Source organism: Bacillus rossius, chromosome 1 (assembly GCF_032445375.1).
Source record: "Bacillus rossius redtenbacheri isolate Brsri chromosome 1, Brsri_v3, whole genome shotgun sequence".
Classification (NCBI taxonomy): Eukaryota; Metazoa; Arthropoda; class Insecta; order Phasmatodea; family Bacillidae; genus Bacillus; species Bacillus rossius.
In genome coordinates this window covers 67,500,329-67,513,596 of record NC_086330.1, presented here as the reverse complement: position 1 = coordinate 67,513,596, position 13,268 = coordinate 67,500,329, and the positions used below count along the sequence as shown (strand labels likewise).

The 13,268-nt window shown below is 39.5% G+C and overlaps 1 protein-coding gene across 2 annotated transcripts in view; it reads left to right on the top strand.

The window, feature by feature from the left end:
• Positions 1–13,268, top strand: part of LOC134537076 (chondroitin sulfate synthase 1) — a 143,380-nt gene that overhangs the window by 127,395 nt on the left and 2,717 nt on the right. For both annotated transcript variants that reach the window (XM_063377323.1, XM_063377314.1), the window contains exon 8: positions 3,346–3,539. In XM_063377323.1, coding sequence (XP_063233393.1) covers positions 3,346–3,539 — 194 coding nt within the window. The remainder of the gene's footprint in view (positions 1–3,345; positions 3,540–13,268) is intronic.

Sequence of the window (13,268 nt, the reverse complement as noted above, 5' to 3'; positions counted from 1 at the left end):
TGGTAAACCCCTGAAGAATATCCATTTTTAGACCCTGACATGCTACATCCTTGTCTTGTGCTGCCTTAATTTCTTGTAGCCGCGCATCTGAGAAGGGAGTTTCCCGCAGAATGCTGTCCACAAATAGTTCTTCTTCTATGACTTCCTGTCTGGTGGTTGGTGGGTGAGTACTCGGTGCCCTGGACAGCGCATCCGGCACAAAGAACTCTCTCCCACTCATGTGCACAATAGTGTACGTAAAACACATGAGACGCATTCGCATTCGCTGCAGTCGTGCCGTGAGTTCTGCAATTGGCTTACTCGACAGTAGGGTGACCAATGGCTTGTGGTCCGTCACAACAGTTATCTGGGTCCCTAATATGTATTCTCGGAACTTCTCGCAAGCCCACGTTATTGCTAGCGCCTCTTTTTCTATCTGGGCATAGCGCTTCTCGACATCGCTCAGGCTTCTTGAAGCATAAGCAACTGGCTTCCACACTCTTTCTTGGAGCTGTTCCAACATGCCTCCCAACCCATATGACGAGGCATCTGCTGAGAGTCTTGTCTCTGCCGTTCGAGAATAAAGTGCCAGTAGCGGTTGCTGTGCTATTTCCTGTTTTAGCTTCTGCATTGCCTCCTGCTGTGGAACACCCCATGTCCACGCAATGTCCTGATGCAACAGCATCCTCAGCGGTTCCGTCTTGTCTGCTAGTTGGGGGATGAATTTCATTAAATAATTCACCATGCCGAGGAATTGCCTGAGTTCTGTAGTGTTTGTCGGATCCGGCATGTTGGTTATTGCCTTAGTTTTCTCCGGATCTGGTTGCACTGTTCCTTTGCTTATTACGTGCCCCAGAAACTTCACTGCCTTCTCTTTGAACCTGCACTTTTCTTTGTTGAGGGTCACCCCTGTCTGCCTCAACTTCTCTAGCACCACCTCCAATCTTTGGTCATGCTCTTCTTCTGTGCTGCCCCACACCAGTATATCATCCGCTTGGTTCACCACGCCTGGCAGTTCCCCCACAATCTGCTGCATTCGTCTCTGGTAATGTTCTGGCCCTGAGTTGATCCCAAAAGGTAACCTGTTAAAGTGGTATCTTCCAAACGGCGTGATAAATGTGGTGAGTGGTGCACTCTCCAGAGTGAGTGGTATTTGCCAGAACCCTCGGGACGCATCTAACACAGTGAACCACCGAGCATTCTGAAGCTGGGCCAATGACTCCTCCACTGACGGCAGCTGGAATCTCTCTCTACGTACATACTTGTTTAGCTCCGTGTAATCTACACAGATTCTTATAGACCCATCTCTCTTTGGTACCACCACTATCGGCGCACACCACGGTGTTGGGTCCTGTACTGGTGAAATCACTTTTTCTTTCACCATTGCATCCAGCTCTCCTTTTACTTTCTCCCTAAGGGGCAGTGCTACGCGTCTGGGAGCTGTGACTGCAAATGGAGTGGCATTTTCTTGTAGGGTGATTTGATACTCGTGGCCTAATCTGCCCAGACCTTGGAAAACCCTTGGGAATCTATCCATGTACTTGCTAGCTGCACTATTTACTTCTGCCGCTTCCTGAACCTCCTCCCGAACTTTCACTATACTCAATGCTCGGATTGCAGGGCGACCCAACAACGGCATGTGTTGTTCTTTCACTACATAGATTTCATGGCTGATCTGTTGCTCTCCTAGCGACAACTCCACCCTTGCTGTGCCCTCGATCTGAATTGGATTTTTACCTGCGCCAAATAGTTTTTTGCTTGTGTCACGTAGAGAGAGTCCTAATCTGTCACTCAATGCTTTACCAATGACTGTCACATCAGCCCCAGTGTCTATTTTAAAGGTGATCGTGACCCCTTGCAACTGTAGCTGTACGTACCATGGACTTGAGCACACTTCCAAAGCCACTTCACCCAAATAATAAGAATGTTCCTCTTCTTCCTTCTCCAGCTCCTGGACCCGGATGTGCTTGCTTTTACAACTTCTCCCATAATGGCCTACTTTCCCACATTTGAAACATGTCTCATTCCTGGCTGGACAGCTGGACCACTGATGTATTGGTGCCCTACCACACTTGGAGCACCTGCTCACACTGCCGGCCAGCCCTCCACTACCGCTGCTGTTCTGACTCTTTTGTTGTTTCCCATCGTCCTTGGAAAATGCCCCCTGCTCACCTTTAGGTTTCCTGTAACTGGTAAGAGGTGTCCGAGCACTGTGGATGGCCTCTACACTGGCCATGTTCTCCCGCACGAACTGTTGTTGGCCCCGAACGGATTCTGCCTGCCGAATTCGTTTCACTGCATCTGCGGTGGTGAGGTTGTGATCCATTTGCAACATCTCGGATAGCTTGTCGTCAGCCACCCCAATGACCAACACCGTGGTTATCAGCTCCTCTTTAAGTGTTTGTAACTCACATGTTTCCGCTAATTTGAACACGTCGTTAATAAAAACGTCTGCGAGTTCACCTTGTTGCTGGCGTCTCTTGAAAAATTTTGCTCGTTCATAGACAATATTTTTTTTTATTGTGAAAAAGTCCGTGTACCTTTGTTTGACCGTGGTGTATTTGCCTTGTTGCTCTTTCGTTAGGGCGAAGGATACAAGCAAATCGTCCGCCTCGGGGCCCATGCAATATAGCAACATATTGACTTGACTGTCTTCTGGTTTCTTGTCTAGTTCTGATGCCACGCGAAACCTCTCGAATCGCTTTATCCATTTGTCCCATTCCGTTGGCCGACGAAAATCGAAGTTTTCCGGGGGACTTATCTGGAACTGTGCCATTGTTATTCTCGCCGTCACGACTTAACCTCAAACCGCCGGGCGCGAAACACAACAACAACACGGCGCTGACAACACTGAACACTGTCCCTCCTCCACGCTTTCCACGAACTCCTGACGCCTTACTTATGCTCGCTTAACCCCACATCTGACACCATGTTATGTCTTTATTACATAACATCACTACACACTTCATACAGCTTCTCTCGTACACTCAGTAATACATCTCGCCATTACTCTGCCACTTACACACACTACCAACCTTCCCAAGCCTATCTCATATTTCCCTACACCACAGTTTTATTTATACCATTTTTGATTACTTGAATTACAGAGGTACCTTTGTGTAAAGAGGTTCTTGCTTGTAACTCTGCTCTACCATAAACTAAAATAAAACTCAAGCAAATAATTGCTTTCAAAAATCACTTGCTTTAAAACAATTTAATATCAAATGTGAATATTTTATGATGTGATTTTAAAGATGGTTGAATCCAGCCACTGAGAACCTCCGTAATGGTTTTTTCTTGTGACAGATACAGGTCGCATGTTGCAGCACTTTGCTCTCAGAGAGAACACGTGTGTTTGGAACCCAGGTGTGGAGATCCGTGAGACGGTGGACGGGGCGGGAGTGGAGCGCCTGCCGGCATCGCGGTTCTGGGAGGACGAAGGGGACACCACCCAGCGCACCGTCGGGGCCTCGCGGGACGTGTTCGAGAGCGGCCTGCTGCGCATCGGAGAGTCCCTGCCATCCTTCCTGGGAGCCGGCGGTCTCGGCCATCCACCCAGGGTTCGCACAGCTTCTGTCTGCAAGCCTGGTTCCAGCGGTGTGTGGCCTGGCGAGCCCGGTTCGAGGTTTGTCGTTCCTCGTGCCCCGAGAACATGAAGCCCTAGCCGTTGCTCGGGATGGCTTGACCTTCCCTGCTAAATGATCGGTAAATGCTCGGACGTCAAAGGCTCGTGAATTGATGGATGACAAGCCTCAGCATGGCAAGAGCACAGATTTACCAAGCTACGTGACGTGGGAACAGCTCGAGGTTGGAATTTGACGGACCACAAGTCCACAAGTACGTAGGAATCTTGAGCGACTCAAGGGTTGCTAAGCCACATGCCATTGGAACAAAGCTTTATACTTTCGGGGAAAATGTTGCATCCTAGTAGTAGAGGCGCTAAGACATCACGGATTCATTCGGGAGCAAAGTAAATTTTTAGATTTGTGTTATAGAGCTAATTAGCGTCCCTTCTTTTATGCTATTATGTTGATTAAGGAGGGGAGGGATCTTCAAACTAAACTTAACACAGAAACGTTAGCTTAGGAATATTTTAAATGTGACTCATCCCCAAAATCTAACAGTATAAACATAATTTTGCAGAAGACTTGCAAGAGACTGTTTATTTTATTTTTTATAAAAAATTGTGTTTTTGTTCATTATAATCTGGAAATTTTCTACATCATTACAACCTTTGCTGTAGAAAAACTCATATTAAATGTTTCAAAATCTCATCTCACTATAAATATTATTCAGAGATATCAAATTTCATTTTGGCTCCCCGTATCTGCACATCCCTTGAAATATTTATAACAATATTAAAGCTATATTTTATCATTTAAAGGGTCAATCATTCATCCCTGTGGGGTTACTATGACTCAGGATGCCTCAACCTTAAGGTTTTAACAAGTGGTCAAAGTTACCCCACACAAGGGATAACATTGACCACTTAGAAAAAAAAATCCTGTTCCAAATTAATGAGAGATAATTAAGATGTACACATTTACACAGTTAGCTTAAGTACCAGCCCCAAATGTGCTATGTTTGGTTTTACTTTCTATCAATATACTTACGAATTATTTAATTTTTTTTAACCAAATTGGTCAAAGTAACCCCACTTGACGGTACTGAGACTGGCCTGTCTATACTTCACAGCTCACAATCAATTTTACACTACATGTTTAAGTTATAGGTTCTGTACAGGATAAGAATGACGACATGGAAACTTCATATTAACAGTAGGTACTTGTTTATTACTAACTCAGTACATAATTAATTACACAAAACACATCTACATGCAGCTTTTGCCCCCATGCCCAACATTCAAGTGTCTCATAAGGTTGACCAACCTAACATTTTGCTTTAATAAAAACCAACTGCAACACTACAATGTTACCTGTCATTTATAAAACTATAAACAGCTGTAATTCTTAGTTTTAATTATGTAGATATGTTATATATTTTCAGAATTTTCTTCATTTATATGTAAAAGGATTCCAGTATGTAAGTTATATACATTAGTACATAATATTTTTTACATAAAACATGCTTCATACTACCATACAATAAATTATTTTAATTGAAAATATTATGTGAGCGAGTCTTTCAGTAGGCCTACTTACCAGTGAAGTGAAAACATCTAACCTCAGTAATGAGCAAATTCATGTGTTCTCATGTTGAAAATAAACTTATAATAAAAACTTGGATACAAAATTTAATGTAGAACTCTTTAAATTAATGCAGAGCTGATAATTAAACAAAAAAATTTAAGTATGCACCAGAAATGCAATGATATACACATGCATAACATGACATAAATTTAACAGATTAAAAGTCCAATGTGCATGCAGAAACTCCTATAGGTACGAGCCAAAGTCGTCAAGATGGCAGACTCACGTGTGGCATCATGCAGTACCTATACATTAACTTCCACAAACATCGGGGAATGTATTATGCGTATTGGTGTGCCAAAGTAAATTTTATGGTAGTGACACTATCCTGGATTATATTTTGTAAACTTGAATGGTCATAACACGATATAATCAAAACTTAAAAAATACCTATAATTTATTAGCTAAGATAATTGTTTGAGAACAAACACGGCATCAAATATATTTACCATTTTTTGGTTCTTTAGCATTACGAGCATGGCGCTATCTTTGAAGTATTTTTCAATCTAAAAGTTTTAGTCCAATAGATAATTAACCTGAAACATTTTAAAACACATATGATGCTAAGAATATGTATGTGTGTGTGTGTGTGTGTGTGTGTGTGTGTGTATATATATATATACACACACACACATATATGCTTAAACAATAGAAATTAGTTTGTCAATTATTTCTGTAAACAAACATTAACCTTGCCGTCGTCCGGGGTCTCGGGCTCGAGTCCCGGTGCGACTCCTAGCGGGAATGGCTGTTGTCGATGTAGTGTTTCCGGGTGGGCGCCAGACTAGCTCTGTTTCTAGTCGGTAGGTGGGTCGTGGGGTAGGTTGCCCTGCGTGGCCCACTAGGACCGTCGGCGGTGTTGCGTGGGATATGAGGAATTCCCTACTTGGTGGTGATTGGGATTCGTATGGTTAATTGATTAGGCGCTGAAGTAGTGCAACAATTGACGTGCATCTTTTATTCATGCGACTGTGGGTTTGGTGTAATACCGTTGATTACACACCACGTCGTACAGAGGGTGACGTCACACAATACAGAAGTTACACAATTACACAAAGTTAGTCTGAAAGTTACGTAATAAGACGTGGCACAAGTTTACAAAAAATGTTACGTGATGGGACGTTGCACAAGTTTACTGAATGTTACGTGGTGGCGCATCGCACAAGTTTACTAAAGACGTACCAGATTCAAGGCGTCGCACAAAATTACTAATTATTACGTATTAGCGTGGCACTAGGCGGTTCTGAGCCTGGTTACTCAAAAGAGGGGTGAGGGCGATTGGAGGCGGCCAATCCCGTATATCAATGTCTCGAGGCGGTGTTCGCGTCCACTGTAGTGGAGCGCGGACCGCAGCTAAATTCGTCCAAGTTCCCTTACGGGGTGGTGTCAGCGCCGGAGCGACTGGTTTTAGTTCAAGTTCTGTGGTTCGGGAGGCGGCCCGTACCGTATACTGAAACTACCCCGCAGACCAAGTGTGGTGCAGGGGTTTTTAAAAGTTATGCGGCCGGATTAAGTCCTGGACCGAAAATTGGACCGGGTACGCACGGAGAGATAAGTAAAAAGAGGTTTCGAGGAAGTGACTATAATTACCAGAAGTGAGTTCAATGCAGACAATGGATGATGTCTCTCCGTGGGACGTGCGTCCGCCCCGGTCCACGAGTCGCGCTGTACTCGCGTCGTGTCATGGCGTCCGGCCGAGGCTCGGTGCCCCTCACGCCAGGGTTGACCTCATTATGTTATTTTTTGATGTGACACGTTAATAAGAGATTTTAAGGGCGCTAAATTCCTACATTAATTATTAATGCTAAATTAACATTACTCATCCCTTCTACAATTTAGAGTTAGTATGTTTACGAATTATGTCCTTTAAATTATACGTCACACCAGCGACTGTTTGTCTCTTGCCGGACTGCTCTGGTAGGGGGGTAATAACAAAACACAAGGGGTTAATAATTATGTCACATGGGTTAAGTAACTAATCTCGGCAGAAGGCCTCCAGGGGGACACTCACACACGTATCGACGTATTTACACACGTGAGTACCCGGGCACTCCTACGTCGCACTTTCGTTAATCAACTTTTAATTCATACGTAATATTGTTTAATATTCTGTGTTTGTTTTTGCAACGTGGTCGGCTGTAATGTCGGTCTGTTTATTAGGGGGCCGGGTTCTACCTTGGTTGCTGGTGGCTCGCCTGACTCGGGTGGGCCATGGCTAGGGGCGCGTTCCGTTAGCGGGGTTGAATACTGGCGGTTGCAGGTCGGGCTTTAGGGTGGCCTTCGGTCGGACGACTTCAACCTTATTGAGCTAATTCAACAATTAAGATATAACGGCTAAAATTTAACCACAAAATTCTTTTACTTAACATGGTATCGAAAATATGTAGGCTAACAATTTCTTGTGTCTCACAGCATGACAATCGCTGCGCTATCTCGCCATTTCATCAAAGGATTGTGAAAACTGTAATGATAATTTTTTTTGTTTTCATTATTTCTTTTTATGACTTTAAAATAATAACATAAAGAATTAAGGGATAATCATACTATTATAAAGTTTAATTTGACACACCAATACCTGTAGTACATTCCCCGATGTTTGTGAAATTTAATATATATGGATGAATCAAGCCCATGTTGTCCAGGTGAATATGAAGCCATTGTATGCACAAAAACTCCTTGAACTGATAATAAATTCTGTTCCATTATCAACTCTCTATCTTTGCACAATATTACAATAATTAGGCTACTTTTATAAATACTCACCACTTCTTCAAAACAGCTTAAGATGTCACTTTTATGTTTAAAAAATCTAAAAAATTTGAAAGACAAGAAGTTACCCTTGAAATGTGCAAAATATCTAAACCCTTTAACAGTTCTTCAGGCATTGAGCCACACACATCACAGTGGATCAACTCTCCTGCCAGACTGGCTCTCTCTTAAATCTGTCTGAAGGGTAACATGCTGCTTACCATGAACACAGCCTTCGTGGTAGAAATCTCCAGCCTTATCGAGTGTAACATATAGTTAGAGTAGGCACTGTCTTAAGGTACGTATTTACTTTTTATGTGACAAAGACATTAATGCCACAACCTAAAGTTATCATCAGTAACATTCAGCTCAATACATCTGGAAGTCTTGAAAAACATTGTGTAGAGCTTTTATCCTCTCGTACCCAAACAGCAACTAATTTTTCATGCTAAAAAACTTCAGCCTTATTTCCATCTTTTATTATCATCAGCCCTTTTCGTGTGAGTTGGCCTTCAGAAAATAGGTTACATCTCAGTTCTGATAAAAACATGACATTGCTGATTATAGCTTCTGTCCAAGCATTATGCAAAAGTCTTTCAATCCTTTTACTTCCAAGTTAACATTGTTACCAAGAACCACTGTCTCATTTACTTCAACAAACTCACAAAAAATATCTGTCATAAATGTCATATGGCAGGATGCCCCACTGTCCATTGTCAATTTCACCTCATTACTTACTGTGTTTTATCGCATAATCGTCGCACATTTTATACTAAAATCAAGTTTGAAAAGTAGGGCTGCGATGTTTATGCAAGAAAAATTTTTTTTTTGTTAGGTAAAGTTATTCATAAAAACAAAACCCATTCATGAAAAGTACGTTTATTTAAAAATGAGCACGCAAAACAATTTAAATTAATAAGTCATGCAACAAAAACCTTTCTGTGACCCGAATGCGAGCCACACACTCGTAGTACAAACTTACCACGAAAGAGTGCGGGCGATCAGATGTAGTTAACTTGGCACTCGACAGAGTGTGCGTGTTGCATGCAATCGGCGGTATATCAATATTCGACTACGTTTGCGCACTCTATACGGGAATCAACATAACCAAACATTAATGATGCCAATTAGCGCTGGCTACATTTTTATAAGTAGTACACCACGGCATTGCAAACAAACAGATAAAAGTTATAACGTTTAAAAACGTCTTTAAAAGAAAATTTACATATTAGACAACTTCGTATTTCCGTTAATTAAATAAGTAGGTGGTAATGTCCGAATAAATATTACATTTCTACTTTAAAATACATTGTTTTATATGGACAAAATACCCACTCAAAGCGCTTGGAATCTAATAGCAGGACCAAAAACATCATGCGACGTTTTTTAATCCAAATTTTGGCGCCCTAAAATATAGGTGCGACGTTTATGCGCTTGTAACGATTATGCTATAAAAGAGGGTGTATCATGTATTGAATGACTCTCCATGAAAGGGGTCTTGTCATTTGTATAAATTCTCTTATTAGCTGAAGCTATTAGTCACATAGCAAAGAACCACAGACAACAAGGTCTGCTAGACTTGGGTGCATGTGGTTCCTTGCTATGTGACTTGCTTCTCGACAGCTTTATCATGTGTCATTTCTTATTATGGTATTATGGTAATTTGAAACATTAAGAGCTGATTCTCGGTTCTTACACGTTTATCTTGCTGTCTCTGAATCCAATTATCAGCTCTGGCGTAATGTGTAAACTGTGTCTGATTTTGCCTATTGACTACTAGGCTTCATGGAACGTCCTGAACTTGTCAGGTAATGTACTTGTTATGACTGCGCTTTCAGTCATACACTTTGCCAGATTTTATACCTTTGAAATATACTTAATAATGCCTTCATTACTTTCCATTTTCAGCTGAAGAAAATGGTTCAGTAGGGCCCAGTGGCGTAGCGTGCCATCTCGGCGCCTGGGGCGGGAAACCCATTTTGCCGCCCCCATTCTATAGGTGCTTACTTAAAATTAAATTTCACATACAATGAGGTACCTTTTATTGAAGTTAAAATAGGATGAGCGGTTTTACAAGCGGATTCTACGGGCCTTATGAGCAGCGAAGTCAGAAATAACTTTGTCAAAATCAATATTAGCAGCCAATTCTTGTTCAATCGACAATATAGTCAAGTTTGATAGTCTAGCGGAGTTATGTTCTTATATATTTTTAATGCCTTTTTGGTAATTATATTTAATTTTCGGAGCTCCGAAGTATATGATCAAATTATAATTTTTCGGGGGAATTGTTAAAGTATTTTTTTAGTATTATTATATAGCTATTTTTTATAATTAGTAATAGGTTATGTATTTTATGATGGATGCACCGATTTGTGATGAAACGATTTTATGATATATATATATATATATATATATATATATATATATATATATATATATTAGGGTGATGCTTAAAAGACCAAAAAAAAAATTATTTTTATTTTTGCTGTAGTTCACCCCACCATTTTGTTCTACCTGATGAGAGAAACAAAATATATTTTTTTCAATTTTTTTTGACAATTTTTAGGGGTTGCTACCAAGCTTTGAAGTTATAAAAAATATTGCAAAATTAAAATTTTTCAAAAAAAAATTTTTTTTAGGGAATTAATATTTTTTATCACAACCCAGTTGTTTGTGATTGTTCAGCATAAAAATGTTATTAAAACCTAATTTAAATACTAAAATTATCTCAATTTGGTTTTTAATTACATAATAAAATAACTGGTAAATGGTAAAAAAAAAACACAATTTGGCAAATTATTATTTTTATTTTCTTTTCCTTACAAATTTATATAAAACATGGTCTTGTAATACAGTGATGAAATTATATATATATTTTATATATATACTATTATGTGTCTGAAATTATATATATATATTTTATATTCTTAACGAAGAGTATAATTTTTTGTTTTAACGTAATGATGCAATAAAAATACGTACAGACACAGTCTTTTGAAAACTATTCAAATCAAACCTAACCAACTGCTATAGTCCACTAGGCAGACAACAATGTGGATTTTTTGTAGTCTGGATACTTCTGCCTGAATGATTTTACAAGTAATAAAATGTACTGTTTCTGGTATTCATTAGGAATAAGAATTTTATTATATTCTTGTATAAGGGACACTCCTCTCTCTGCAGTATCATTTACTACCTTGAATGACTTCACTATTTCTTTCATATTGACATATTCTTCGTCTTTATTCCAATCTTCAATGTTTTTTTCAATAAACTTTGAATCGATTCCGGCGATGGAAAAGAATCGTTTTGTTTTACTGGTGACAAAATCCTTCAGCCCTTTCTTATTAATAGTGTCCAGGTCAACAGTGATGCGCTTTGGAGAGAATTCAGCTCCTTCTTTATTCAGTGCTTCCACCATTTTTTTTCTTTGTTGTATTTGCAACGTTATCATAAAAAAAAGATAGAGCAATCAGTTCTTCAGAAATGTACCATAAATGGCCACAAATTTTGTTCAATGCCTTTTTTGCTAAAACACTGTTGACTTCCTCATATTTCTTTCCCTGAAACTAAAACTGAAAGACGATCGACTACTTCCTGTCCTGTAATATCTTCTAACATTTTCCCATCCCAGTGCACAGTTAAAGGTACAGCAGCTGAAAACTCCTTTTTTTATATATTCTGCTATGCTCTGTCTGCATTCAACTCGCTGGCGGCGTATAGAAGAAAAATTTAGATTATATTTTGTAGGATCACGTCCCAGCCGATTTAAAGTGGATGTAAGGACAAGAGCTGCTTTGCGATCACTTATTTTTGCAACATCCAAGCTTGTAGTCAATTCTCTGTTAAGCAGATTTTTTCTTTCTCTTTTCTTTAGTCCTATGTTTTGTATTTCCCCAGATTTAGATGTTGAAGGGCCCTCAAAGTCACTGTCGTAATCATGTGAGGATTCATCATCGGAAAAAATGCTAGGAATTTCTGATTTACACGTGATTGCCTTAATACTATCACATTCTTTTGCCTTAAGCACCTCCATTCGAGCCTTTTTACGCTCTTGCTCTTCTTCCTTCTTGGATAGTTTCTTGTCAATGCCACCTATTTTCCCTGGACGTCCTTTTTCACACTGCAACACTAAAAAGTCTCTATCTTCTTGAATTTGAATCATTTCCAGTGCCTTTGCATGCGCTACATCAAATAAGTAATCTAAATTGTAATTCCATGTTTCTTCTTTTAGTCTTAATACTGCTGATCTTTTAGATTTGTTCTCTTTATTTTTCTTCAGATTCTGCCACTCTTTGAATAACTTTTCTACTTTATCAACAACATGTATTTGCTGTCTGGTAGGTATCCTAGCCTTATTCCAAACGGCTAGCAAATCTTTAGAGGTCGAATAAGCAGCTTCACGAATCTTTTGCTTTACCGTTAGATGAAAGTATGGTATGAACGAACGTTTCAGACATCTGTCTGACCAACCATATTTCTGTCTTTTTCCTTGTAGAAATTGCAGAGTTTTTACTATGTTCCATGGTAAATACTAATAGTTATAAAATTAGTAACCATAAATTATATGACTTTTCAGTTTAAATTCATAAATTTGCAGCATACATAGATAAAAACTTTTCAAGTAAATAATATTTTTTATTTTGTTGTGTAATTATTTGGTTTACTATTTAAACAATGAATGCAAAAACACCTACTATGAATTCACAAACCAAAATCACTTTCAATAACCAACTTTAACCACACACTTACAATCATAATTACTTTTAAAAACACTCTGGATAAGCTACATGAACAACTGCACAGATCAGACAGGCACACTGCCCAGACAGGTACTGACAGGCCACTCACACATGACCTCGGCTGTGGGTTGGTTGGAGAGGAGTAAATGAGGGATTTTGAGGAGGGGGAGGGGTGATGTGGCTTGGAGGGGAGGCTCAGCACGACAATGTTCCCTTTAACGTGTTAAGTGGTGGTTGGTTGCTCAAGTATTTTAAAATTACTTATTTCCTTATATTAAAAATTCATGTGCTGCAATATTGGTAATTTTATAAACTTTAAATGCTGGTAGCGACCCCTAAATTCACTTTAAATAGAGCCAAAAAAAATTCTAGACCATTTTACATGTGGGAGAATAAAATGAGAGGGTGAACCATTAAATTTTTTAACCTTCATTTTTAAGCATCACCCTAATATATATATATATATTAAATGTTGTCATATAAATTTTGTGTCTTTTTAACTTGCTGCCTCCTCTCACTGTTCACAACCTTATTAGTATTTTTTAAGCCTGCTATTAGTTTGGGTTTTAATATTTTTTTGGGTTTACCT